This window comes from Schistocerca serialis, chromosome 4, assembly GCF_023864345.2.
Source record: "Schistocerca serialis cubense isolate TAMUIC-IGC-003099 chromosome 4, iqSchSeri2.2, whole genome shotgun sequence".
Lineage (NCBI taxonomy): Eukaryota > Metazoa > Arthropoda > Insecta > Orthoptera > Acrididae > Schistocerca > Schistocerca serialis.
In genome coordinates this window covers 217,007,241-217,032,951 of record NC_064641.1, presented here as the reverse complement: position 1 = coordinate 217,032,951, position 25,711 = coordinate 217,007,241, and the positions used below count along the sequence as shown (strand labels likewise).

Below are 25,711 nucleotides of genomic sequence, written 5' to 3'. Positions count from 1 at the left end.
GGCTTGATGATTTGATTTGTGTAGCACTGTTTGAGATCTGCAGACCGAACTTATATCTCCCAACCTACAGCTGTTGGATGTAACCTCCAAAAGCTTCTCTCTTTATGCGCACTTTCAGTGAATGCAGTGTGAGGACCAACATCATATTGTTCATAGAAATTTTCAGTATTGTTTCCTACCTTTTGCTGGTCATGTTGATTATCAGTGATGGATATAACTGTCACTGTGCTTGCTGATTGTTGTGAAAGTGCCTCAGGACAATGTTACATGTGGAAGTTTACCAGCCATGTTGAACAGCTGTGGTTTCTCCCCACATTGCAGTTTCGTAGCTGGGTTGATGAAAGGTGTCTTTTTGGCTGTCAGCAAAGTTAATTTCACTGTTGGATTCATCCATGTGGTCTTTGTCAGTGTTCAGGACTAACTCAAAATAGGTTAAAACCTGAAGAGTGAACTTCTGTGGAATGGTTGTTGCTAGCAACTGCAGAAAATTTAGAATTGTATTGCAGGAAAACCAGTACTCCAGATTAAACATTTAAAAATAAATTTTATGTGTGCTGTTTGAGGCTTTCCCGGCATTGCATCTGCTTGATAGGTTCCCGGGAATTACTCCGGATAATATTGGAAAAACCACATAATATTTCAGTGAGACAACTGCCCAGCACCTTCAGGTGCTACTGTCACGTCGCTGAGAAGCTCGCCAATTTATATCTTGGCTTTCTAGAACAGCGCAGGTGCCAGCGGGAGAATAACGTCATCGAAGACCAATCATAAATGGCGTCGAATACCAGAGCCCGCTGCTGGAGAAATGGGTCGAGATCTGCGGAAGCGCGCCGCGCTGTGGGAAAATGCGGCCGGGAGTGACGGACCCCGTTCATGCGCAAGGTGTTGGCGCGCGATTTAAGCATCTGCGCTAAGGTTTCCCATCTGTGTTGACTCGGTGCAGTTGCTAATCTCCGGCTGATGATTCCTTAGTGCCGCCAGGGCTGGCTCCCAGGCTTTGCTCAGGTGAAACCTCGTGTCTCTGTTTATTAGGTCACTGCTTGTACGTATTTTGATCGCCTCTTTGATGATGGAGTCCCAGTATGTGGAAGCATACCAGGATCTTGGTTTCTTCATAGTTCATGCCGTGTCCCGTGTCAAGGCAGTGTTAAGCACCCGCAGATTTCTCTGGCTGACCCAACCTCATGTGACGTTTATGTTCGTCACATCTGTCTTTAACCGTACGACACATCTTGCCAATATAAGACTTCCCATAATGGCATGGGATTTTATATAATCCTGGTCTCCTCAGGCCGAGGTTGTCTTTAACATAGCCCAGCATTGATTGCACTCGTGCTGGATGCTGGAAAACACATTTAATCCGGTATTTCTTGAAAATTCTGCCCATCTTAAAAGACATGCCACCGACATGCGGTAGAAAAACCAACCCCGTGGTGTTCTCTGCTTCTTCAGGCTGTTCTTGAGGTTTGGAGCGTGCTGGTCGAAATGCATTCCGGATCTGCTTCTCGGAGTACCTGTACTGGGCAAACACACAGCAGAGATGGCTAAGCTCTGCCAATAAGCTGTCCTGATCGGAGATGGCTCTAGCCCTATGCACTAGCATCCGTAATACACTGCTGCGCTGTGAGGGATGATGACAGTTCGTAGCTTCTAAATACAAGTCTGTGTGCGTAGGCTTCCGGAACACACTGTCACCCAAGGAGCTGTCTCCTTTTCTATGAACCAAAACATCCAGAAACGGGAGCTCACCATCTTTCTCTATCTCCATGGTGAAACAGATGCTTGGATGGAGGGAGTTCAGATGTTCCAGAAAAGAAGGAAGCGTTGCTGTCCCATGCGGTCATACCACAAATGTATCATCTACATATCTCCAAAAACATTTGTGTTTCAAAACTGCCATCTGAAGTGCTTTGTCCTCGAAATCTTCCATAAAAAGATTAGCTACTATTGGAGACAGAGGGCTACCCATAGCAACACCATCAGTCTGCTCAAAATACTGGTCGTTGAATAAAAAGTAAGTCGAAGTAAGCACGTGTTTGAAAAGGTGTAAGCTGTCCTCTTCCAACTTAGCTCCTATGAGTTGTAATGAGTCCATCAGAGGCACTCGTGTGAACAAAGAAAACACATCAAAACTCACTAGTAAGTCTGTAGATTCAAGGCGCAGGTTATTCAGTCACCGTATAAAATCTTCTGAGTTTCAAATATGGTGTTCACATTTACCCTCCATGGGACTCAGAAGAGAAGCCAGACGTTTAGCTAGGTGGTATGTTCGGGCACCTATATTACTGCCAATAGGGCGAACAGAACATTCTCCTTATGTATCTTTGGCAGGCCATAAAGTCGTGGTGGAACTGGTGCTCATTCCCTTAAACTCTTCTTCAGATGGTGAGGAAGTTGGCTGGATTTGAGGAGAACGGATGTCTTCCGTTGTACAGCATCTGTCGGATCTTTCTGGAGATGACGATACACTGTATCCTGTAATAAGTCCATCATCTTGCCAAAATAAGATGTAGCAGGCAGAAGAACAATGGCGTTACCCTTGTCAGCTGGTAAAATTACGATATAATTGTCTTCTTTTAAAGAACGGAACGCTCTTCTTTCTTCAGTGGTGACATTCTGCTTGGGTGCAGGCATCCTGGTTATTGATCTGCAAGCCTCTTGCCTTATTTCTTCAGCAGCATCATTCGGAAGTTTTAAAACACCTTGTTCAAAGCACTGATGAACTCCTTGATGGGCAAGGTCTCGGGAGTAGGTGCAAAATTAAGTCCCTTTTCTAACACTGACATTACAGCTTCACTCAGTGGTTTATCTGTGATATTAAACGCAGATGATGGGCAGAATTTTCAAGAAATATCGGATTAAATGTGTTTTCCAGCCTCCAGCACGAGAGCAATCAGTGCTGGGCTGTGTTAAAGACAACCTTGGCCTGAGGAGACCATGTCACTGTGGGAAGTCTTATATTGGCCAGACGTGTCGTACAGTTAAAGACAGATGCAACGAACATAAACGTCACACAAGGTTGAGTCAGCCAGAGAAATCTGTGGTTGCTGAACACAGCCTTGACACGGGACACGGCATGAACTATGAAGAAACCAAGATCCTCTCGTATGCTTACACATACTAGGACTCCATCATCAAAGAGGCGATCAAAATACGTATAGGCAGTTAACTAATAAACAGAGACACGAGGTTTCACCTGAGCAAAGCCTGGGAGCCAGCCTTGGCGGCACTAAGGAATCGTCAGCCACAGATTAATAACTGCACTGAGTCAGCACAGATGGAAAACCTTAACGCAGATGCTTAAATCGCGCGCTAACACCTCGTGCGCGCGAACGGGGTCAGTCGCTCCCGGCCACATTTTCCCGCGGCGCGGCGCACTTCCGCAGACCTCGACCTATTTCTCCAGCAGAGGGCTCTGGTATTTGACTCCGTCTACGATTGGTCTTCGATGACGTTATGCCCCCGCTGGCGCCTGCACTGTTCTAGAAAGCCAACATATAAATTGGCGAGCTTCTCAGCGACACGACTGTAGCACCTGAAGATGGCGGGCAGTTGTCCTGCTGAAATATTGTGCGGTTTTTACAATATTATCCGGCGTAATTCCCGGGAACCAATCAAGCAAATTTTAGGTGGTTTTAAATGGCTCGCTGTGCTCCCAGAACTATTTTCTGCCTACTACACGGAATTGTTTAGTATGCTGAGGACACTGTAATGGTTGAGGAGGCATTGTGGTTAAAAATTCCACCTTTACTCAAATTCCCACAAAGCCCTAGACATTGGATGGATGCACATGGCAGACAGGTGGGTCCAGAATATCTATAGTGCACACCTTCTCGGAGATAACTTCTTTATTTTCATCTTTACGTTCACTGAGAATAGCAAAGCCATCAACAAATCCTATCATTGATTTCCTTTCACCCTGAGTTTTAATCCCACTCTGGAACATTTCTTTTGTTACTCTCGTTGCTTCTTTAATGTGCAGTATGGAATGAAAGACTACATCTTTATTATACACCTTTTTTAATCTGTGCGCTTTGTTCTTGGTCTTTCATTCTTATTGTTCACTGTTGGTTTTCATACATATCATCCATATTTCCCTATACATTACACTCTTTTTCCAGAGAATGTCTAACATCTTCCAACATTTTTCACTGCCAAACACTTTATCTAGAATAAAAAGTGCAATGAATGTATCCTGGTTTTTCTTAAGTGTTGCTTCCATTATCAGGTGCAGTATCATAACTGCCTCTCCGGTGCTTTTATCTTACCTAAAACCAAAACTGATTGTCATCTAACAGAGCCTCTTATTCTTGTCAGCAACTTTTGTGCTTGAACTGTTAACCAGATTGAGAGATAGTTCCCACATTTATGTGCCCTTGGTATTTTTGGAATTCTGTGGATGATATTTTTCTGAAAGTTTATTGGTGTATCTCCAGCCTCATAGACTCTACAAAGTTGAACAGTCATTTGGTTGCCATTCCCCCCAATGATTTTAGAAATTCTGAAGGAATGTTGTCTATACCTTCCACCTTATTTACTTGAAAGTTCTGCCTTTTTTGCTTGAAAGTCTTTTGAAATTGTTTTAAACTCTTGATCTAAAACTGGAACCCTTATGTCTTCCACAATGACTCCAATGTCATCTTCTAGCACTTAATCACACCAGAGAGATGCTCTGTTTGTAACAGTAGAATATCTCTTGCACTCTTGATGGTGATACCTTAGCTTTTAATTTCGCTGATGGTTGTTTTTACTTTTCTATGTACTGAATACCATTATAGACTATTGTACCTAGAACTCTGTAATAAATAATGTTTGCCCTTCCACCCTCCCCCTTTTTGGATGCCTACACTTAGAGTGCATTATAGAGACTGCAAGTTGAAAAAGATGATCTGATAAGTCTAATTCTATGCAAAATTCCTAACAACGGCTAAGACATTTTCTATGATAATGTTGAGGTCCAAACACATTAATATTTTGAACACCCCAATTTCTTTTACTTTTTTGTTTATTTTACAGTTTTGCTAATATTTCAGCAGCCTTTTTAGACTCTTGCATGTGTGTTGTGAATGTCATGGCCTTTACCTCCTGGTGCAGTACTCTTTTGTGTCATTCTTGGGTTAAGCTGTTCATTGTTCACTGTTGATTGTGCTATTGTATTGTTACGACATGATAGTATCATATAGAAACATGCCTTTGCTTTACAGCTACCACAGAGTTTATGGGAAGGACAGAGTTTGTTGGGCAGTAGTAGTTTTTAATTACTTTATTATTTTAATTAGGATAATCTTCTAAACATTATCACCTTTTCAGTGCCCAGTACGTCATCCCACAATGGATCGGCAACTGGTTTGCGGAATAATAATCAGCAATATTTGGGGTCTGATTTACCCGTAGAGGTAGAAGATAGCTTTAATGCTAATCGTGGCAACTCATTATTACATTATGACTTGAAGCAAGCACCAATCCCCAACCACCCTTTGTTCCAAAAACAAGAAACAGGTAATATGAACTATCTCATTTTTTATTACAATCAATTTCCTTAGTTTTTTTAAGTACACTGTTAAATGAGTGCGTTCTTGGAGAAACTTATTTTGTAAGAAAGTAATAAACTGAGGAACAATAAAAATTGTTTTCTGGCTGTTATGAGAACAGTACACTTTACTTTCTGCTGGGTCTCTAGTAAAACATGGTGATTAGATAACTAAGACATTTTCTGCCACTGTAGAAGTGGCTTATGGGTAAGACACATTGGCCTCCAGAAGTGAACATGCTGGCTTCAAAAGAGAATAAATAATTGACTGTCAGCGTGTGACAATAAGTAATCTGCTACTGGTAAGTGAAACATAAAAAGGTCCAGAAGCCCAGCTCCAACGTCAAATCTAACGTAACTTCTCATACCAGCTCCATTCACCAAATCTAACGTAGCAATCCTGTCAATTCAGGTTTAACATAGTACTCATACCATGTTTTACATTTTTGGAGGTGATAACTTTGCTGCAGAAAGTCTTGGGTCACTATCAAATGTACACCAATTAATCTGTTGGCGACACTTTTTTATTTGTCACTACTTTACAGGAACCAGTGCCCACCAGATAGTACTCCAGCTGCACTCCACATGCACCTCAAAGGCTTTCAACAAGGTGTATTTATACACCTTTTAACAATTATGATCTTTGACATTATTATGTTATTTCATGTTTGATGTTGCAGCTGCAATAAGTTAATCCAGCAAAAACTGACATTGCACAGTTTTAGTAGAAATTAAAAAGAGTACAATGATAATGCACATTTCTAAAATTAACGATCTTTTACAAGTGCAATTTTGAAACATACATACAGTTAACAATAAAGTTATTATTATTCAGTCCCGAACATTCTCAAATATCTTTATCTAATTTAATTAATTATGCAGTTGTATGAAACAATTTTGAGCTGGTAATATTTCTACAACTTGGTTGTAAGCATTCATCACACTACCCCAGCAAATATGACCGACATTGGTCATTTTCCTCGGTTATGTATAAATAATGAAATGTAGAAACTAGTCCTAGCACACTCCACCAGACAGCGTTCTTCTCTCCCCCATTCGGACATTACCCCTTCCACGCCATTTCCAGATTGCTGCTTCCATCCCATGTGATTGCTGCGTTCTGGCCGGAGCTGCCGGAGTTGGTAGTCATGTGTGCGTGAGGTGTGCTTGCTTGTGTGAGTGAATGATGTGTGTTTCTCTTTTACTGATGGAGCCTGTAGCCGAAAGGTTGTGTAATGTCTTTTAATTGTGCCTGTCTGCAGCTTAATGTGTCTTCTTTATGGTGAGTAGCAATCTTATTCTTTCCTACATGATTAGTAATGGAACATAGGCTGTGGTTTTTGCCTTTTTAAGATTTTGAGCTGTTGCTATTTATTTTATTTGTCCATCTATAATTATGATTCCATATAATAGAGGATTTCCTTGCATATGTATCACATAGTAGGTTTGCAAACTGAAAGGGCTGTTGTTTTGTCATTTCAAGTCTGTCATTAAAGAGTTGAGTACTACTGTGGTCAGTGAACTTCTCAGACAGATGTCTTCTAGTTATTCATGACAAGCATCATTTTACTTAAAATGGTAAATGATGAGATAAACAACAGAAAGGTGTGGATATTAAATCTTTTATGATGGCACTGGCCTGCTCTTTGTTAAAGTCACAATCGAAAAACAGTCCTGTCACAAGGCACAGTCTAGAGATAATTAGCCTAACAGTGGTTGGAACCATCCTCTTACCACTCAGAAATCAGTATATAGCCAGTCTGTCGTTAACATGAGCATTAAGAATTCTGGGGATGTCCATGTAGCCAAAATTGCATCATAGATGAATCCATCTTTTGATTAGTGGAGGTGAACAGTTAGTTGTGTGACAACTAGAAGTAACCATGTGCTCCACTTCAATCACGTATTTTTGCAGTGGACTGCTATTAGTCATGCCTATTTTACTGAATGTGTTGTATACAGATGTGGACTTGAGCCATACAGTGTGAAATGCTGCTGCCTGATGGGTAACACCACCAGTTGTACTCTGGATGTTTCATACCAACAGCACTAGCAGATACTAAATCCCTTCCCCCAGGGTTAGGCACATACTTTACATCCAAGAGTGACTCCTACAACTCTCATGTTGTGGCTTGCTGACCAAATGCACAATAAGAGAGAACTTTTTATGAATGTAAGCCAGGTTTCTTTTTCTATAGAAGCTTTAAAACAACCATTTAATTGTAAAAGTATCATGTCTATAATGTGTGCAAGGTGCCAAGAAAATTATTACTGTCTCTATTTTTGTGAGGAATATCATTGCAGCATTTGGATATCATCAAATGTGAACTAATTAAAAGTATCTAATTTTACATACAAATTTCTTGTGTACACGTTACAATCCCTTCATTGAAATTTATTTGCAATCCCACATTTTCCTTTGCCTTTCCTGTTCATGCCTGTATGAAAATGTTAATAAATCCCAAATCCACAGTTTGAATCCAGAAAGTAATGCATCTCATTTTTTTGTGATAGACTGTATGTCACAGTGCATTCGGGCTGGGGAGAGTAGTGGGGGGTGGGGGGGACCTTGCTTTTCAGTGGTAGGTTGCTCAGTTGTTTCTGCACTCTTGGAGAGTTAGGACTGCTTCTTCCATTAACCTCTATGTAGTGGTCGCATTGAACTTGTTGTGGTTGTTGTTGTTGTCTTCAGTACAGAGACTGGTTTGATGCAGCTCTCCATGCTACTCTATCCTGTGCAAGCTTCTTCATCTCCGAGTAACTGCTGCAACCTACATCCTTTTGAATCTGCTTAGTATATTCATCTCTTGGTCTCCCTCCATGATTTTTACCCCCCGTGCTTCCCTCCAATACTAAATTGGTGATCCCTTGATGCCTCAGAATGTGTCCTATCAGCTGATCCCTTCTTCTAGTCAAGTTGTCTCACAAATTCCTTTTGTCCCCAATTCTACTCAGTACCTCCTCATTAGTTATGTGATCTACCCATCTAATCTTCAGCATTCTTCTGTAGCACCACATTTCGGAAGCTTCTATTCTCTTCTTCTCTTAACTATTTATTGTCCATGTTTCACTTCCATACATGCCTACACTCCATACAAATACTTTCAGAAAAGACTTCCTGGCACTTAAATCTATACTCAATGTTAACAAATTTCTCTTCTTCAGAAAAGCTTTCCTTGCCACAGCCAGTCTACGTTTTATATCCTCTCTACTTTGACCATCATCAGTTATTTTGCTCCCCAAATAGCAAAACTCATCTACTACTTTAAGTTTAAGATTTACTGATCTAATTTCATCAGCATCACCTGATTTAATTCAACTACATTTCATTATTCTCATTTTACTCTTGTTGATGTTCATCTTACATCCTCCTTTCAAGACCCTGTCCATTCCGTTCAACTGCTGTTCCAAGCATTGAACTTATGATGGAGAAAACTTTAGACCAACACTGTTTCATAAAGTTTTGTGTGAAACTCAACAAAACACTGCTGGAAGCTTTTGAAATGCTTAAAAAAAAGCCTTCATGGCCGATTTCCTGTCCAGGCCACAGTCGAACAGATGGTGCAAGATACTTATATATGGTCAGGAGAAGGTTACGGACGAGACCCGCGCAGAACATGTGATGAAACAAGCTGGGATAATTTTAATTCCCCTCTTGTTTTGCCATCTGCCTCCTTAAATTCGCTTTTTCACTTTGAGCTAATTACCATTAACATACATGAGTATAATCTACATTTTCATATAAGAAGAAGATTGACATAGTAATTGTAAACATTTGGAAGACAAAATCCTAGTAATCTTCAAGTATTTATTTGGCTCTGTTCGAAAACATTTAGCAGAGCCAGCCCTTAATTAATTCCAAAGTAATTAACAGTTTTGTCAAAAGTATTGTTTGCATACTTAGATTTGTTAATTTCATGATTTAAACAAATAATTCGACTTAACCCTTGCAGTAGAAGAAACTGTTAAAAAGGCGGATTTTTTTTTTTATGTATTCAGTTAATGTTATGAGTTAAGTTTTAATTGTAATTTCTGTAAATTTAATTTTGAACAATATGTAGTTTCAGTACCTATTATTGTGATGATACATAAAAGCCCGATTTTTGGTCAAGAGACAGTCAATCCACAGCCGAGTTTCAGATGGGGAACCCATGTTGGTTAGAACAACAACAATGCTTCAACTAAACTGTCAAATAAGTGTTACACCAATAGGCCGTGTGTTAAAACAATGATAGTGTCTGCTCCATACGTATTCGTCAAGAACTATGAATTATGTGGTTATGGTTTTACTGCTCGTAGATGTTCAACAGTAAACTATGGTAGCAGTATGTGGATGGTTTGCCTGCTAACTATTAATGAGGCTTATAGGAAGTTAGAACAATAGGGCACTGGCCACATATACACTCCTGGAAATGGAAAAAAGAACACATTGACACCGGTGTGTCAGACCCACCATACTTGCTCCGGACACTGCGAGAGGGCTGTACAAGCAATGATCATACGCACGGCGCAGCGGACACACCAGGAACCGCGGTGTTGGCCGTCGAATGGCTCTAGTTGCGCAGCATTTGTGCACCGCCGCCGTCAGTGTCAGCCAGTTTGCCGTGGCATACGGAGCTCCATCGCAGTCTTTAACACTGGTAGCATGCCGCGACAGCGTGGACGTGAACCGTATGTGCAGTTGACGGACTTTGAGTGAGGGCGTATAGTGGGCATGCGGGAGGCCGGGTGGACGTACCGCCGAATTGCTCAACACGTGGGGCGTGAGGTCTCCACAGTACATCGATGTTGTCGCCAGTGGTCGGAGGAAAGTGCACGTGCCCGTCGACCTGGGACCGGACCGCAGCGACGCACGGATGCACGCCAAGACCGTAGGATCCTACGCAGTGCCGTAGGGGACCGCACCGCCAGTTCCCAGCAAATTAGGGACACTGTTGCTCCTGGGGTATCGGCGAGGACCATTCGCAACCGTCTCCATGAAGCTGGGCTACGGTCCCGCACACCGTTAGGCCGTCTTCCGCTCACGCCCCAACATCGTGCAGCCCGCCTCCAGTGGTGTCGCGACAGGCGTGAATGGAGGGACGAATGGAGACGTATCGTCTTCAGCGATGAGAGTCGCTTCTGCCTTGGTGCCAATGATGGTCGTATGCGTGTTTGTCGCCGTGCAGGTGAGCGCCACAATCAGGACTGCATACGACCGAGGCACACAGGGCCAACACCCGGCATCATGGTGTGGGGAGCGATCTCCTACACTGGCCGTACACCACCGGTGATCGTCGAGGGGACACTGAATAGTGTACGGTACATCCAAACCGTCATCGAACCCATCGTTCTACCATTCCTAGACCGGCAAGGGAACTTGCTGTTCCAACAGGACAATGCACGTCCGCATGTATCCCGTGCCACCCAACGTGCTCTAGAAGGTGTAAGTCAACTACCCTGGCCAGCAAGATCTCCGGATCTGTCCCCCATTGAGCATGTTTGGGACTGGATGAAGCGTCGTCTCACGCGGTCTGCACGTCCAGCACGAACGCTGGTCCAACTGAGGCGCCAGGTGGAAATGGCATGGCAAGCCGTTCCACAGGACTACATCCAGCATCTCTACGATCGTCTCCATGGGAGAATAGCAGCCTGCATTGCTGCGAAAGGTGGATATACACTGTACTAGTGCCGACATTGTGCATGCTCTGTTGCCTGTGTCTATGTGCCTGTGGTTCTGTCAGTGTGATCATGTGATGTATCTGACCCCAGGAATGTGTCAATAAAGTTTCCCCTTCCTGCGACAATGAATTCATGGTGTTCTTATTTCAATTTCCAGGAGTGTAAATGTGTATTATTGGGGGGTTGTGAAAAGTGAAATGAAAGCACTTTGAAATGCAACTGTTCGCCTGTTGGCTACATTATTTACAGTAGTCAGTGTCGGAATCCACAACCCCTTTTTCAGCCAGTGTAGCAGCACGGTACATCAACACCGAGGACAACAAACAAAATAAATAAAGCACGTGGAAATGCTACAAACACGTGTCAATAATGCAAACGGATGACCATAGATTTTTATTGCCAGTTATTGAATTCAGACCATCATATGATTGTTCTCTTGATGTCAAAATCATTGAACTTGCCAAAAAAAAACAGTTGTTCATGGTACTATCTGGACTCAAAGGGACTGAGTGCGGAATGGTGCACGATTTCATCACCTTTGCCAGAAGTGTGCTCGCATAAGCAAGTCCCATGCGAAGTCCAGGTTCATATTCTTTTATACTCAAGGGAGAGTGCGCTACGAGTTTATACCCACTGGCCAGGCTGTCAGTGCTCAGTTTTATGAGGAAGTGCTCCAGAGACTGAATCACAGGGTTGCCCGTATCTGAAAGGAGTTCTGTGTGTAGTGGAAACTGCACCACAGCAACACGCCGGCTCACACCGCCTTTCTTGTCATGGCGTAACTGACCCAGATTGGTGTAAAAACAGTGCCCTGCCACTGTGCAGCCCCATCCTGGTCCCAGCAGATTCTTTCCCCCCCCTCAGCAGAAAAGGGACCTCATAGGAAAGTATCTTAAGTCGCTGTACACTGTGCAAGCTACTTCGATGGCTTTCCTGAAGAGCATCCTAACTGAGGAGTTCCAGAAAGCTTATGATGTATGGAAATCACTCTGACAAAATAAAGATGGTGACACTTTGCTTTCTGAAAAAACATTGTACTGAATGTTATTTCAGTTTTATTTACAATGTGAGTAACATAAAAATTGAAAAGGAAAAAAGTTAATGTGTACATTCTCAACCCCATGGCAACCAGATTCCCATTCTGTTATTTTTCTGCTGCACCAACTGCTGCCTGGAAACTACGCTAATGTAAGTGGCTCATGCCTCACCCGACCTGCACCAAAAGTTATTTTTTCTAAGTACTTGGCTATCTCGAGCTCCCACTGCTGATACTTTCATTTCTGACCAAGTCTGTAAATAAATATGGACAAAATTGATGGTGAGTAGGTGCTGTCCACTTGTGAGCTGGAAGCAGCGTTTGAGCTGCTGTTGGCACATATCACTGTGGGCTCAGTTCTGATGATGTCACTGTGGGTCATTTCTGGTAACAACTTTGTGTGTGTGGTGGCCTGGGAGTGATTGACAGTAGTGGGAGGTCAAGGAAACGTCTTGCCGGCCGGAGTGGCCGTGCAGTTATAGGCGCTTCAGTCTGGAACTATGTGACCGCTACGGTCGCAGGTTCAAATCTTGTCTCGGGCATGGATGTGTGTGATGTCCTTAGGTTAGTTAGATTTAAGTAGTTCTAAGTTCTAGGGGACTGATGGCCTCAGCTGTTAAGTCCCATAGTGCTCAGAGCCATTTGAACAGTTTTGAAACCTCTTCTTAAATGTGCATTTCTGTATTTTTGCTCTCTGAAATGTTTTGTGGTAGTCTTTCTGTATGATGCTGTCTTTTTTGCTAAGGTCCCTTTCAGAGATACGGATAGTTGGTATCAGTGACCCATTACCAAGATGATTATTTCAATGTAAGGTACACTCTAAAGTACACAAATTGCCAGGAACATGCAGCACATTGTTTAAAAAATTGACATGCCTTTTTTTTTTTTAAAAAAAAAAAAAATCTATCACAGCCCAATAGCAGTGAAAATTACTTACTTGTATTCTAAAAAATTTGCAGTTTTCGAGAAAGCAGCTTCATTCAACAGTTTTCTAGCTTGCTCTTCAGAGCAGCATTACTGTGGAACAATTGTAGGGTTTCATAAAAGCTGTTGATAACTCTTTCACTAATGAAAAAATTGCTGCAGTAAAACTTCCTTGAATAGTAGACAATCGAATTCTGTGCCTTTGAGATGATGAAGTTCTTTTGATTGTCATATTATATGTGGAAACACACTGTTGGTTTGTTGTATAAATAATAGGAAGAAAGGCTCTATTCTATTTTTCTAATTGGCCTTGTCTCTTCTAGGGTTTCCTTCAGTTACTGTAGTGATTTTCTTCTTTGTTATGTAGCACTTCTTAAAATTTATTAAAAAAGTCTCAAAAAGTGCAAAAACAGTTAACAGATTTATGTCCTGAGCACTAGTAAATAATAGCTGCAGCCCTATTGTTTTCTGGATTATGTGATTCTGATTTTTGCTGTTATTGGCTTGTCCAATAGATGCCACAGTCTGAAGTTAAATGCATTGATAGGAGTCCATTTTTGGAATTCACACAAACGTTCAGTTGCTAAAAGCTTGTATGTTTGGATATTTGTTGGAAGGAATGGATTTCATCAATGAAAAGAGTAAGGGAAAATATTGACAACTTTCTCTACCTTGACGAGGGAAACATGTCTCTGTCTTTGATATTCAGCTAGTCAAACATCATTAGCTGTTTTAACTACCATATGGACATTAACAAATTAAAACTGGAACACCAAGCAGGATACATATGACTTCCACAGATTAAGTACAAGACAACACACGAGTGATTACAACAGAGAAACTATACGTGATCTGTGGCATGAAAATTCAGTATGATATGAAGCCATCAAATACTGCACAAGTGTCTCTTAATGTTGTGATATGTAATCAGAGATCAGGCTTGCACATTCCTCACCAAATACAGTAGAGAATTCTTCTTCCTGAAACATTTCTGCTTATGTGGGTCATTCACAGAGCCTCTTCCAGTCTTCTCATTCTCCCACTGTCTATCATTCACAATTTCCTCTCATTGTAGGCCTCTTCGGTTCACATCATCCTTCACCCGGTCTCTCCATCTTGTTCATGGTCATGTGATTGGTCTTCTCTCAGATTCTGTCCATTCCAAAGCTCTTCTTGGAAGTCTTTTTTATCCCTTTCTTTTAGTGTGGCCAAACCATTTCATCCAGTTTCTCTCCATAGTTTCTTTTATGGGACTGATATGAAGCGTGTTTCGTATTGTTTTATTCCTTATCCTGGTTCTTCTCGTCTTACCCATGATCTCTCATAGAAAGCCCATCTTTGTCATTTGTATTCTGCTCAGATCTTTCTTTGTCAAAGTCCAACATTCTGATCTGTAGGTCAAAATTGGTAGAAAATATGACTTGTACGTGATGATCTATGTTTTAGCAGGTATTTTCAGTTTCCTAATTATATCCACTAAACAATAATAAAATTTTGAGCAATTTCCTGTCATCTCCAAAATTTCATCTTCAGTGTTTCATTTCTGTGTTAGCTTACTATCTAGATATTTGAAAGCTTATACTGTAATAATTTTTTCCATAGCAGCTTACATCCTTTATTTTTTAGGGTTCTAGTACATCAGTTGGTAAAAATAGAACCTTAAAGGATCACTTTGTTGCCCGTCTCTTAAGAACGGTTCCCCCCCCCCCCACGCCCCCCCTCAGAAAGGGGTAGAGGTATTGAGTTGAAATACTAAGGTCTACAGTCCCTTGGCAATATTAAAAAGTTGAGCTTCTAAGTCACTGCAATCAAAAACCATTTATGCCTTGTATTTTGATATTCGCAATCTCGCTCATCAAAAGCTATAGATGATCGATCTACATAAGTAATTAAGTTTGTGTTGTGTTGTTCCTCCAATTTCTGATCTTTGGCTTCCCAAATCATCCCATTGTCTGCGTATGCTGTGATTCACATATTGCTTGCTGGGAGTTGACTGAAATACGATATTTGAGTACCGAAGAGTGGTAGTACTTCAGACTCTGAAATGTTTCTAAAGTAGTGGCTAATGTTCAAATTTTGTACCCAGTGGCATAATCAGAGATCACATTTGGTGTTCGCCATGACACTCAACAATGTTGGCTTGCAGATTGTAGTCACCACAGTAGCGTCTAACATGTACGCGATCAAACTGTAAATCGTGTTGGAAAGGGATGCATCTGAAAACAGCACTCTGCATGCATGCTGTGGTGTTTCAAACCCAGTCTGAGGTGGGTGTGTTTTCTGGAGAATCGAAGTGGGCATGATGGTAACTGCTACATAAGTCAAGCACGCATTTAATTTTATAATTTTTGAAACTTTATTGAATTCTTTGTGTCAACCAGATTTGTGGAAATTGCTTTTGTGCTGATACTAGTATAAACATACATAATCATCAAGGATTACAATTTAAACTGTGATGAGACCCTATAAACAGTTAATAATAATAGGTTCAATTTAAGAGTTGCCACTTTTTTTTTCCCTCAGGTGTGTGGATGCCAGGCAGGCAAAATCTGCCAGGTGTAGGTTTCCCAGACACTGTTGATGTCAAAAAAACCATGCAGAGCAGAATGTCAGCAGCAGTACCAAAATATAATCCGCAGAAAGATGTGGTGTGGGGTCCATCAGTGCATCAGAGGGATGCACTTCCTTCATCCACATCATCTACTAATCAATCAAATATCTTCAAGCAAGAGAAAAAAGGTTACAGTAATTTTGATGAAGGGAACCAACATCAAAACACAGCTTTTCATACTGCTAGAGAAGAACTGGTAAGAAAATGACGTGTGTGTGTGTGTGTGTGTGTGTGTGTGTGTGTGTGTGTGTGTGTGTGGTGCAGTGCAGTATATGTAAGCCAAATTTATTCTACAAACTGGTTGTAATGAATACATTTGGACTTTTAGGTTTATTTTGACAAGTGAATGAATAGCTGTAAAATGTCCTGCTTTCACCTTATCGTCATTGAATATGATTTCACTGTCTCTAACAAATGTTTCTGTGACCTCCCTGTTGGTTGTTTCCCCAGTATCTCACATCAAAGTATCTTCTTGCATTTTTTTACATTTCTCCATTCTCATCAAGTGACCATACCGCTGCAGGCTGCACTTTCATATGCCAACAATAATGGGCAGTTTGGTGCCAGCATAACTTCTGTTCATTTTGTTTTTCTCATTGTTATTCTTAGTCTTCTGATATATAATTTTCATGAATTACATTTCTTTAGCTTATAAAGTTTTCTGTTGTTCTTATCTAGGAGAGTATCTATTTCCAGTCCATAGATCAGAATTGGTACAAAGTGAGTGTGTGACATGGTTAGTTTATATTTTTTGAGCATTTTGCTCTCTTGTATTCGGTTTCTCGTTTGGCTGTATAGCTATGACGTCTTTTACGTCTGTTGGGTATTTCTTATCTTGCTGGGGTATGGTATATTCCAAGCATTTGAAATAGTTTCTTCCTCAGTGACTTTCATTTGTGCTGCTTATTTTAAGTTTGAACTTTCTGAACTGTTTATTCCAACAAACCAAGATAAATATTAGTTACGACAAGACACTGCCTTGTTGCACTCCTTTGTGTGTTTCAAAGCACTAGGATCTTCTGACTTCTATTTAAACACAGCTGTAACTTTCCTTGCACATTTTCAGGTTTTTAATAAGAAAGCTTGATATGTTTCTATCTCCTGGGCATTTCCTAATCTCCTGTCTTGGGACAGTGACATGCATTTTCTGTATCTAGAAATACTGTGGCGACATTCCTTCCCAGTTTCCAGTACTACTCCATTAAAATACTTGCAACAAAAAGGAAGATTTGTAGTGCTTCTGTTCTTCCTGAATCTCCATTGTTATTCTCTGAAGAGTGCTTTGAATAGATTTCTTAGCTTTTATCATCTCTACATTGAATTCATCAGTACCTGGCTTCTTACCATTTTATGTTCTTTAGTTGTGTCTATTCTTCCAGACACATTAGTGAGTGCTATGTAAGGTTTGCATGTAGCCTCTCTCTCTGTCGTCACCAATGCTGTTGTTTTCACTGATGTTTCCAGCAGGACAGGTTTTAGTTAATTGCTGTTCGTGTGTGCCTCCACACAAGGCTAATTGAGCTTCCCTACTAGAACAGGGCAACACAGCGTAATGTCAGTACAAAGTACATAATTAGGGTTACTGTTGTCTCCCCCAGCTGAAGATGATGTGCAAACAGTTAGTATTGCATTATTGGCCTGTCATTTCTGTTTCTACAGCATTCTTAGTTGTACGTGAGTATCACATGTGTTGTGTGGAAATCACTGAAAACAAATTTTGTCTGTCTGCTTAATCGGCTGAAACTTGAAAATGCATTTCTGTTGTTTCATTATTATTTGAGGTTTCTCATTAGCACTGTAGAGAAATGAAGCCCTGTGTTCATCAATTACTGTTTCCCTCCTGTGAGCAGATCGGAAAAGATTTTCCCAATCGTGCAGAAATTCTGAATCAGTGAAGTTCGTTTTGTCAATGGTATAACTTGGCTGAGAAACATAACTTAATAACACTACTGATAAACAAGCTTTCCCATCATAGGCAGGGCCATTTGTGTAAGCAGCCAAGTCATATACAAGCTCTGCCACAGTCACTGCACAGCATTTTATGTGAGTGTGATGACCCGCCAGCTGTTCACCAGAATGAATGGCCACTGCCAAACTCTGGCCAAGAACAAAGTTAAGAGCAAGTGACACAACAGGCTGAGCACAATACACTTGACTTCAATGGCTGCTTCACATTCTGTGCCATCTAGATCCTACCTCCCAGCTCCAGTTTTTCTGAACCACGTAGAAGGGAGTTACAGTTGAAGCACATCCTTTGCTGCCGTAATCCTCCTGGTCTCAATTTCTGTTAACCCATTACACCCACACCTTCTACCCAACAGTTTCCCCTTACTCTGTTCTCTCACCCCCTCCAAATCCGTGCCTGCATGTCATCTTCAGTGTGCACTGCATCTCGTCAGCTCTGGTGCCAGTGTGCCACATGCCTAGACTGTGCAGCTGCCACCCCTCCCTCCCCCCCTCCTGCACACCTGCAGCTGGCACAATGTAGGAGTGTAGGTTTTGTGTGTGTGTGTGTCCTTTACTTCCAAGTTATTAGTCAGAGCGTGATAAAATTTCCAAGTGTTTCAGTGACTGACAATTGGCCTTAAATGTTACCTACAATTACAGTGAGTCACAGTTGGAACTGATCTATGCATACAAATACCTGGTTGCAATAATTTATAGGGATATGAAATGGCCTGACGATATAGGCTCAATGTAAGTAAAGAAGGTGATAGCCTTCAATTCATTGGTACTATATTGGGAAAATGCAGTCAGACTACAGAGGAGACTGCTTACACAATGTTTATGGGACCCAAATTGGTCTAACAAGGAACCCAGATAGGTTCAACAAGGGATATTTGAATGTGTACAAAGAATGGTGGCACCTGTGGTCGCGGATTTGTTTGACCTTGTGGTGAGCGTCAGGAGATGCTGATAAACCTGAAATGGCAAATCTTGAAGATACACCAATCACCCTGCAAAAATCTACTTACAAAATTTTTGGAATCCAGTATCAGCCTTAGAATCTAGGAATATACTGTAGCTATTTGCATATCATGCAAAAAGGCATTCAAACAATCATTCTTTCAGTACTATTTATGTGAATGGAATGCCGTACACTTTATGGTGGTTTGCAGAACATAGAAGCAGAAGTCACATATAACCATCTGTAAATAGGCAGCATTTACCAGTGTACAAAAGTAATTGCATTGAGAAGAATACTGTTTTATTGTGCAAATTACATTAGGTAGAGCTTTCTGACTCTCCATGTATTTCATTTGACCCTTTTGATTTGCAAGCATGGCAGGATAGTTCTGTAGCTTTACTTTCTTCAGATCTACATCATTAATTAATTTTGTTCATCTTTTGATACACATTTTGTGAAGTCTTTTATTTTCTTGTTTGTAAGAAAATATCCTTTAAGAATCTTATTAATCGATATACATATATTTTAGTAGATGTGAAATTGAGAGGTTTTTTTTTACTGAATTATATTTTTTGTAGCAGTTACAATGTTGCTCTTTTTGCAGAGCCTTCAGAATCAGAAGAAGTGGGGTTCTGGCAGATGTGGCGGTGCCTCATCAATGGAACAGCAGCCATCCTATGCCTATGGTGCTCAGAAACGGTCCCTTGGCACTCGACGTGGTGTTATGAACAAATTTATTCCTCCAATAAGAAATGAAGAGTGAGTATTCTTCTGCTTTAAATTTGTAGTTACTTATTTACGTTTCAAATATGATGTTCTATTTAATTAGAAACTTACATTGATCAAATAGGTGTGATGAGAACATATTCTGATGAAATAGCAGTGTGGAAATAATGTATTTTAAATATATCTAACGGTAGATAAATATGTGATAAAAAAAACCTGAGGAATTTTGATGTACATTTGTTTTTCTGTGGTGTATATTCTATAGCAAGCTATTGAAACATTTTAGCAATCACAGGGACCTCAATCAAGCATAAGTGATATACAAGAGTTTAGAAGGCATACAGGGGTTAAGAAGGCAATAAGACACAAACACACACACACACACACACACACACACACACACACACACACACACTAAAGAATAATGCTAAAAAATAATTAAATAATATGTAATAGTGCAGCAGCTAACGATTTTGAATGTAATCTTAGTTATACAACTAAAGATGACATGACACCCATCTAGAGAACACTCCACATGCCCGTGGAATGGAGTCTATCGTTGTTTGTTTGGTATGACATTACCTGAATGAAAATTTCTTTTGAATTAGTAAATGCAGATTTAGATAAATTACACTAACCTGCATTTTAAAACATTTTGTCAGATGATTTGTTGAAAGTAGGTGTTCTTGAATCAATTTTTATGCTGAGTCTAGAAATAATTACTGTTTTTGTCTATCACATCAGGTTTTTACACAAAATAAGAAGTAATATTTGATGATTTTCTTTTCTGAGTCCACAAATATATTCTAACACAATTTCACAGGAGGTAAGTTTTTAATCAAAACACATTTAAAAAATAAACTAAATTTAAAAATACTCCTCAGTACTCCCCTAACTTGTTTCATGACTACATTGCATAAAAACAAGAAGTCAGCAGTGTTCCATTAATTTTTAAACTTTCCCTTCCTTGATTTCCTTCCAGATCCTGGTATATGATGACAAATAGCATTAAGAGTAAAAGATGCATTGGTGACAGATGTGTATAGTGTTGCAGAACTTTTTAACAAACATTTTATAACTGTTACTGAAAAGATGGGGTTGTCAGGTTCGGTAGATGCTGCTATGGATTATCTTAGACCAGACATTTCAAGTAACTTCCATAATATGAATTTGACCCTCACTACCCCAACAGAAATAACGCCCATCATAAAATCTTTAAAATCAAAAACATCTAGTGGGTATGATGAAATATCAACAAAGTTAATTAAAGAATGTGATTCTGAGCTAAGTAACATTTTAAGCTATCTGTGTAACCAGTCGTTTATCAGTGGAATATTTCCCGAATGGCTGAAATATGCTGAAGTTAAGCCACTGTTTAAGAAGGGAGATAAAGAAATAGCATCAAATTTCCGTCCAATTTCACTGTTGCCAGCATTCTCAAAAATTTTCGAAAAAGTAATGTACAGTCGTCTTTATAACCATCTTATCTCAAATAACATACTGTCAAAGTCACAGTTTGGATTTCTAAAAGGTTCTGATATTGAGAAGGCTATCTACACTTACAGTGAAAATGTACTTAATTCATTAGACAAAAAATTGCAGGCAACTGGTATATTTTGTGATCTGTCAAAGGCATTTGACTGTGTAAATCACAATATCCTTTTAAGTAAACTAGAATATTATAGTGTAACAGGAAATGCTGCAAAATGGTTCAAATCTTATATCTCTGGCAGGAAACAAAGGGTGTTATTAGGAAAGAGACATGTATCAAGCTATCAGGCATCATCCAACTGGGAACTAATTACATGTGGGGTCCCACAAGGTTCCATTTTGGGGCCCTTACTTTTTCTTGTGTATATCAATGACCTTTCATCAGTAACATTACCAGATGCCAAGTTTGTTTTGTTTGCTGATGATACAAACATTGCAATAAATAGCAAATCAAGTGTAGTCTTAGAAAGATCAGCCAATAAAATATTTGTGGACATTAATCACTGGTTCCTAGCCAATTCTTTGTCACTAAACTTTGAAAAAACACACTACATGCAGTTCAGAACTTGTAAGGGGTGTCCCAAGAGTATATGTCTAACATATGATGACAAGAAGATAGAAGAAGTGGACGGTGTTAAATTCTTGGGATTACAGCTTGATAATAAATTCAACTGGGAGGAGCACACCACAGAACTGCTGAAGCGTCTTAACAAATCTCTGTTTGCAATGCGAATTTTGTCAGACATAGGGGATATAAAAATGAAAAAGCTGGCATACTATGCTTACTTTCATTCCATAATGTCATATGGGATTATTTTCTGGGGTAATTCATCAAGCCAAGCTAAAGTTTTCCGGGCACAAAAACGTGCAGTAAGAATTATATGTGGTGTGAACTCAAGAACATCCTGCAGAAGCCTGTTTAGGGAACTAGGGATACTAACTACAGCTTCCCAATATATTTATTCCTTAATGAAATTTGTCATTAAAAATATATCACTTTTTCAAACCAACAGCTCAATTCATGGAATCAATACTAGAAATAAGAATAATCTTCACAAGGATTTAAAGTCACTTAGTCTTGTACAAAAAGGTGTGCATTATTCAGGAACACACATTTTCAATAACCTGCCGGCAGCCATAAAAAGCTTAACAACCAATGAAATTCAGTTTAAGAGAAGCCTAAAGGATTTATTGGTGGCCAACTCCTTCTACTCCATTGATGAATTTCTTAGGAAAACCAACTGATTTGTATATAAGTACAACATAACTTCTGCACAATTTCAGTGCAGTAATGTGTTCACTGAAAATTTGTGTGTGTGTGTGTGTGTGTGTGTGTGTGTGTGTGCTTGGGTGTGTGTAAGTGTGTAAGTATAATCTAACTTCTGCACCATTTCAGTGCAGTAATGTGTTCATTGTAAATAAGTATTACAGTAGTTGTATTACATGTTTCTTACCTTATAAATAAATAAAAAACTTTTTTATTTTAAATTCAGTGCAATAGTATTTGTAAAATGACTCTTAGTGTTCATTAAAAAATGACGATCATTCCACTTGGGACCTGTGGAATGGTACATTAGCTTATTTGTTTTAGTTGTAAATATTTGTCATGTATTGTTGTTTTTCTGACATGTTCCACATCCTGGAGGACCTCCTCACTACGGATCAATTGGAATGAAAGTAAATCTAATCTAATCTAATCAATATCCAACAGTAGTCAGCCATCATAGCTGCAGTCCATTGCCACTGGTACCTCCTCTCCATCTCCTTAATATCTCTTCAATGTAATGTCCTAAATTTTCCAGGAAGTAGTCAATCTGTGAGTGCAGAAAGTGGACTTTCTCACTGATTTAACAATTTTGCAACTATTTTCACCAAGCGAGGTTGTGCAGTGGTTAGCACACTGGACTTGCATTTGGGAGGATGACAGTTCAAACCCACATCTGGCCACCCAGATTTAGGTTTTCCCTTTCCCTAAATATCTTCAGGCAAATGCCAAGATGGTTCCTTTGAAAGGATACGGCAGATTTCCTCCCCCGTCCTTCCCTAATCGATGGGACTGATAACCTCACTGTTTGGTCCCCTCCGCTGAATCAACCCACCAACCAATCATTTTCAACAATGGCCTTGTAGAGAAGATCTTTCTTATTCCACAGAAAGTTCTCTAACTGATCGGAAGGCGGTCATGCCCCTTTTTCTCTTTTATTTGTCATCTTCTCAGAATCTACATCCTCATCAATTTCATTATTTGAGGACTAAAAAAATAATCCAACTTTCAGTTTGTCTTGTGGGAGGAAGGAAAATTTCATGGAAAGGTACTTGACGCAGGGTCCATCCTGTGGTAGAGTCTTTAAAAATTACTTCATCAAGCCCAATTTTATTTGTAGAGGTGGGAGCAAGACACTTCTATTTTTTATTCTTTTTTCTACAAGTGGTTAGTGCAGGATATTATTAGTTAAGGGCACAAAATTTCTCTGCTCTGACCAAATACCCACACTCCAATGTCTGTGCTTTAACCAACTGTCCAATTTGCATAGAAAGCAAGGCACTTTTGTGAACCCAACTTGTTGTCTGAATAGTACCCCAACAACTTTAAAGTCACTGCAGATAAGCCACGCGCGTTCCTCATACTGGATACTCGTTAAAAGTGTCTTCATGTTCTGATACATTGCTGTTATTATAGCTGAATGAGCCACAAGAATATACTCATATGCATTTCCATTATGCAGTAACACCCCTTGCAGGCTCCTCACTAATGAGTCTAGAAAATTCTCCACTGTGTAGGATCATGTTCAATGCCATAGAAGTGCAATAACTCATTTATATTATTACAGTAACTAGACCCTCCAACTTTCCAAGAAGTAGAAGAAATTCTTAAAGAACAAAAAAATTATAAGGCATGTGGAGAAGATCAGGTTTTTGTTGAAATGTGGAAATATGCAAGTGACACAGTCAAGACCTCCTTACACATGGCTCTAACAAAAATTTGGGTAACAGAACAATTTCCCGAACATTGGACCACAGCTATCATCCACCCACTACACAAAAAGGGAGATAAGAGCAACCCAGAAAACTACAGAGGAATCTCTCTCCTAGATTGCACGTATAAAATTCTATCCAAGATCCTATATGAAAGAATCAAGGAGCAATTAGAACAGGAGTTAGGGGAATATCAGGGAGGTTTCAGACCGTGGAGAAGCTGTGCAGAGCAGATAATTAGTTTAAAATTGATTATGGCATACTACAAGAAACGGAACAAACCTCTGGCAACAACATTTGTAGATTTTAAGAAGGCATATGACTGTCTCCACAGACCTTCAGTATTAAAAATTTTAAGAAATCTAGGACTCCATCCGAAACTAATTAAAATAATACAACTCACTCTAACTAACACCAAATCAAAAGTGAAGTTTAGAGGAGAAATTTCGGAACCATTCCTCATAAAAACAGGCTTAAGACAAGGTGACTGCCTATCACCATTACTTTTCAACTGTGCACTGGAATACATAATGAGAGAATGGTACAAGGACAATCCAAAGAGGATAAGAATAATAATCCAAAGAGGATAAGAATTGGAAGTGCAAAAGATGATATTAGCTTAAACTGCTTGGGATTCGCTGATGATCTTGCTCTCCTAGCCAACACGGTTCAAGAAGCCAGGCAACAAGTGAAATCACTACAAGAAATAGCAGAGAAAGTAGGCCTTAGAATATCATTTGAAAAAACGGAGATTATGCTAACTGATCCACCACTTGCAAACAAAATTACAATAGGAGAACAGGAAATCAAAATTGTTGATAAATTTAAATATTTAGGCGAACTAATAACATACAATCTAAATGAGAAGCCATCATGGCAAAATAGAATAAAAAAACTGAACTATGCAAATTACATTACCAACACTACATACAACAAAAATAGCCTATCTATAGATGCAAAATTAAAACACTATAAAACAGTTACACAACCAGAAATAACGTATGCAGCTGAAACTATTTTCAAAACAACTAATACAGCAGAAATTGACAGAATACCAAAAATAGAAAGAAGAATAATTAGGACATGTATAAATAAACAGTATAAAATAAATGGACATTGGAGAATAGAATCAAATGAAACAGTATATAAGAAAATAGAACCAGTCATGAGCACAATCAGGAAGAAACGCATCTCATTCTTTGGACATCTGATGAGAACTCCAGAAAACAGAATTAGTAAAAAAATAATACAAAAATTGTGGAATAGCAAGAGTGACATTAAATGGATCACAGAAATTAAGGAAGATATAAAAGAACTTCAAATTACAGTAGATGACCTAAAAAACAAGACAGAGAAAACCAGAATACTGCAAGACCCGCAAACCAGACTACAAATGAAAATCAATAAAAGGAGTACAGGAAGAGTTGTCTCAGATGAAGAAAGAAAGAAAATATCTGAAAGAATGAAGAAATATTGGGCAGACAGAAGAGCAAAACACCTTTCATATAAGAATAGCCTCTAATAATTATATTACCTAAATATATTAAGTTATTGTCGAACCAAATTGTATCCATGTGTAACAACTTGTTCAGAACTTTGTATTTTTGACTACAGTGGTCCAATGAAGGCCATAAAATAAATAAAAAAAAATGAAAACAGTAAACCAAGGACTTGATCTATGAGAATAAATGAACTAATTATTTCTCTCTGTCTGTACCATGAGTAATGTGTTCCTGGTTACAGAAGATTCTTACTTTTTAACCAGGAGCCAGGTGGTTACACAGATTCTTTAGGCAACTTTGAATCTCGTATGAGATCATTAAGTTCACTCTGAGAGAACAGCTGTGG

At 39.6% G+C, this 25,711-nt stretch overlaps 1 protein-coding gene across 1 annotated transcript in view; it reads left to right on the top strand.

Annotated features, from left to right (window-relative positions):
• LOC126473220 (fidgetin-like protein 1) overlaps positions 1-25,711 on the top strand; it is a 182,133-nt gene that overhangs the window by 32,483 nt on the left and 123,939 nt on the right. Inside the window, exons 4-6 of the mRNA XM_050100130.1 lie at positions 5,311-5,499; positions 15,675-15,958; positions 19,275-19,429. Of these exons, the coding sequence (XP_049956087.1) occupies positions 5,311-5,499; positions 15,675-15,958; positions 19,275-19,429 (628 nt within the window). The remainder of the gene's footprint in view (positions 1-5,310; positions 5,500-15,674; positions 15,959-19,274; positions 19,430-25,711) is intronic.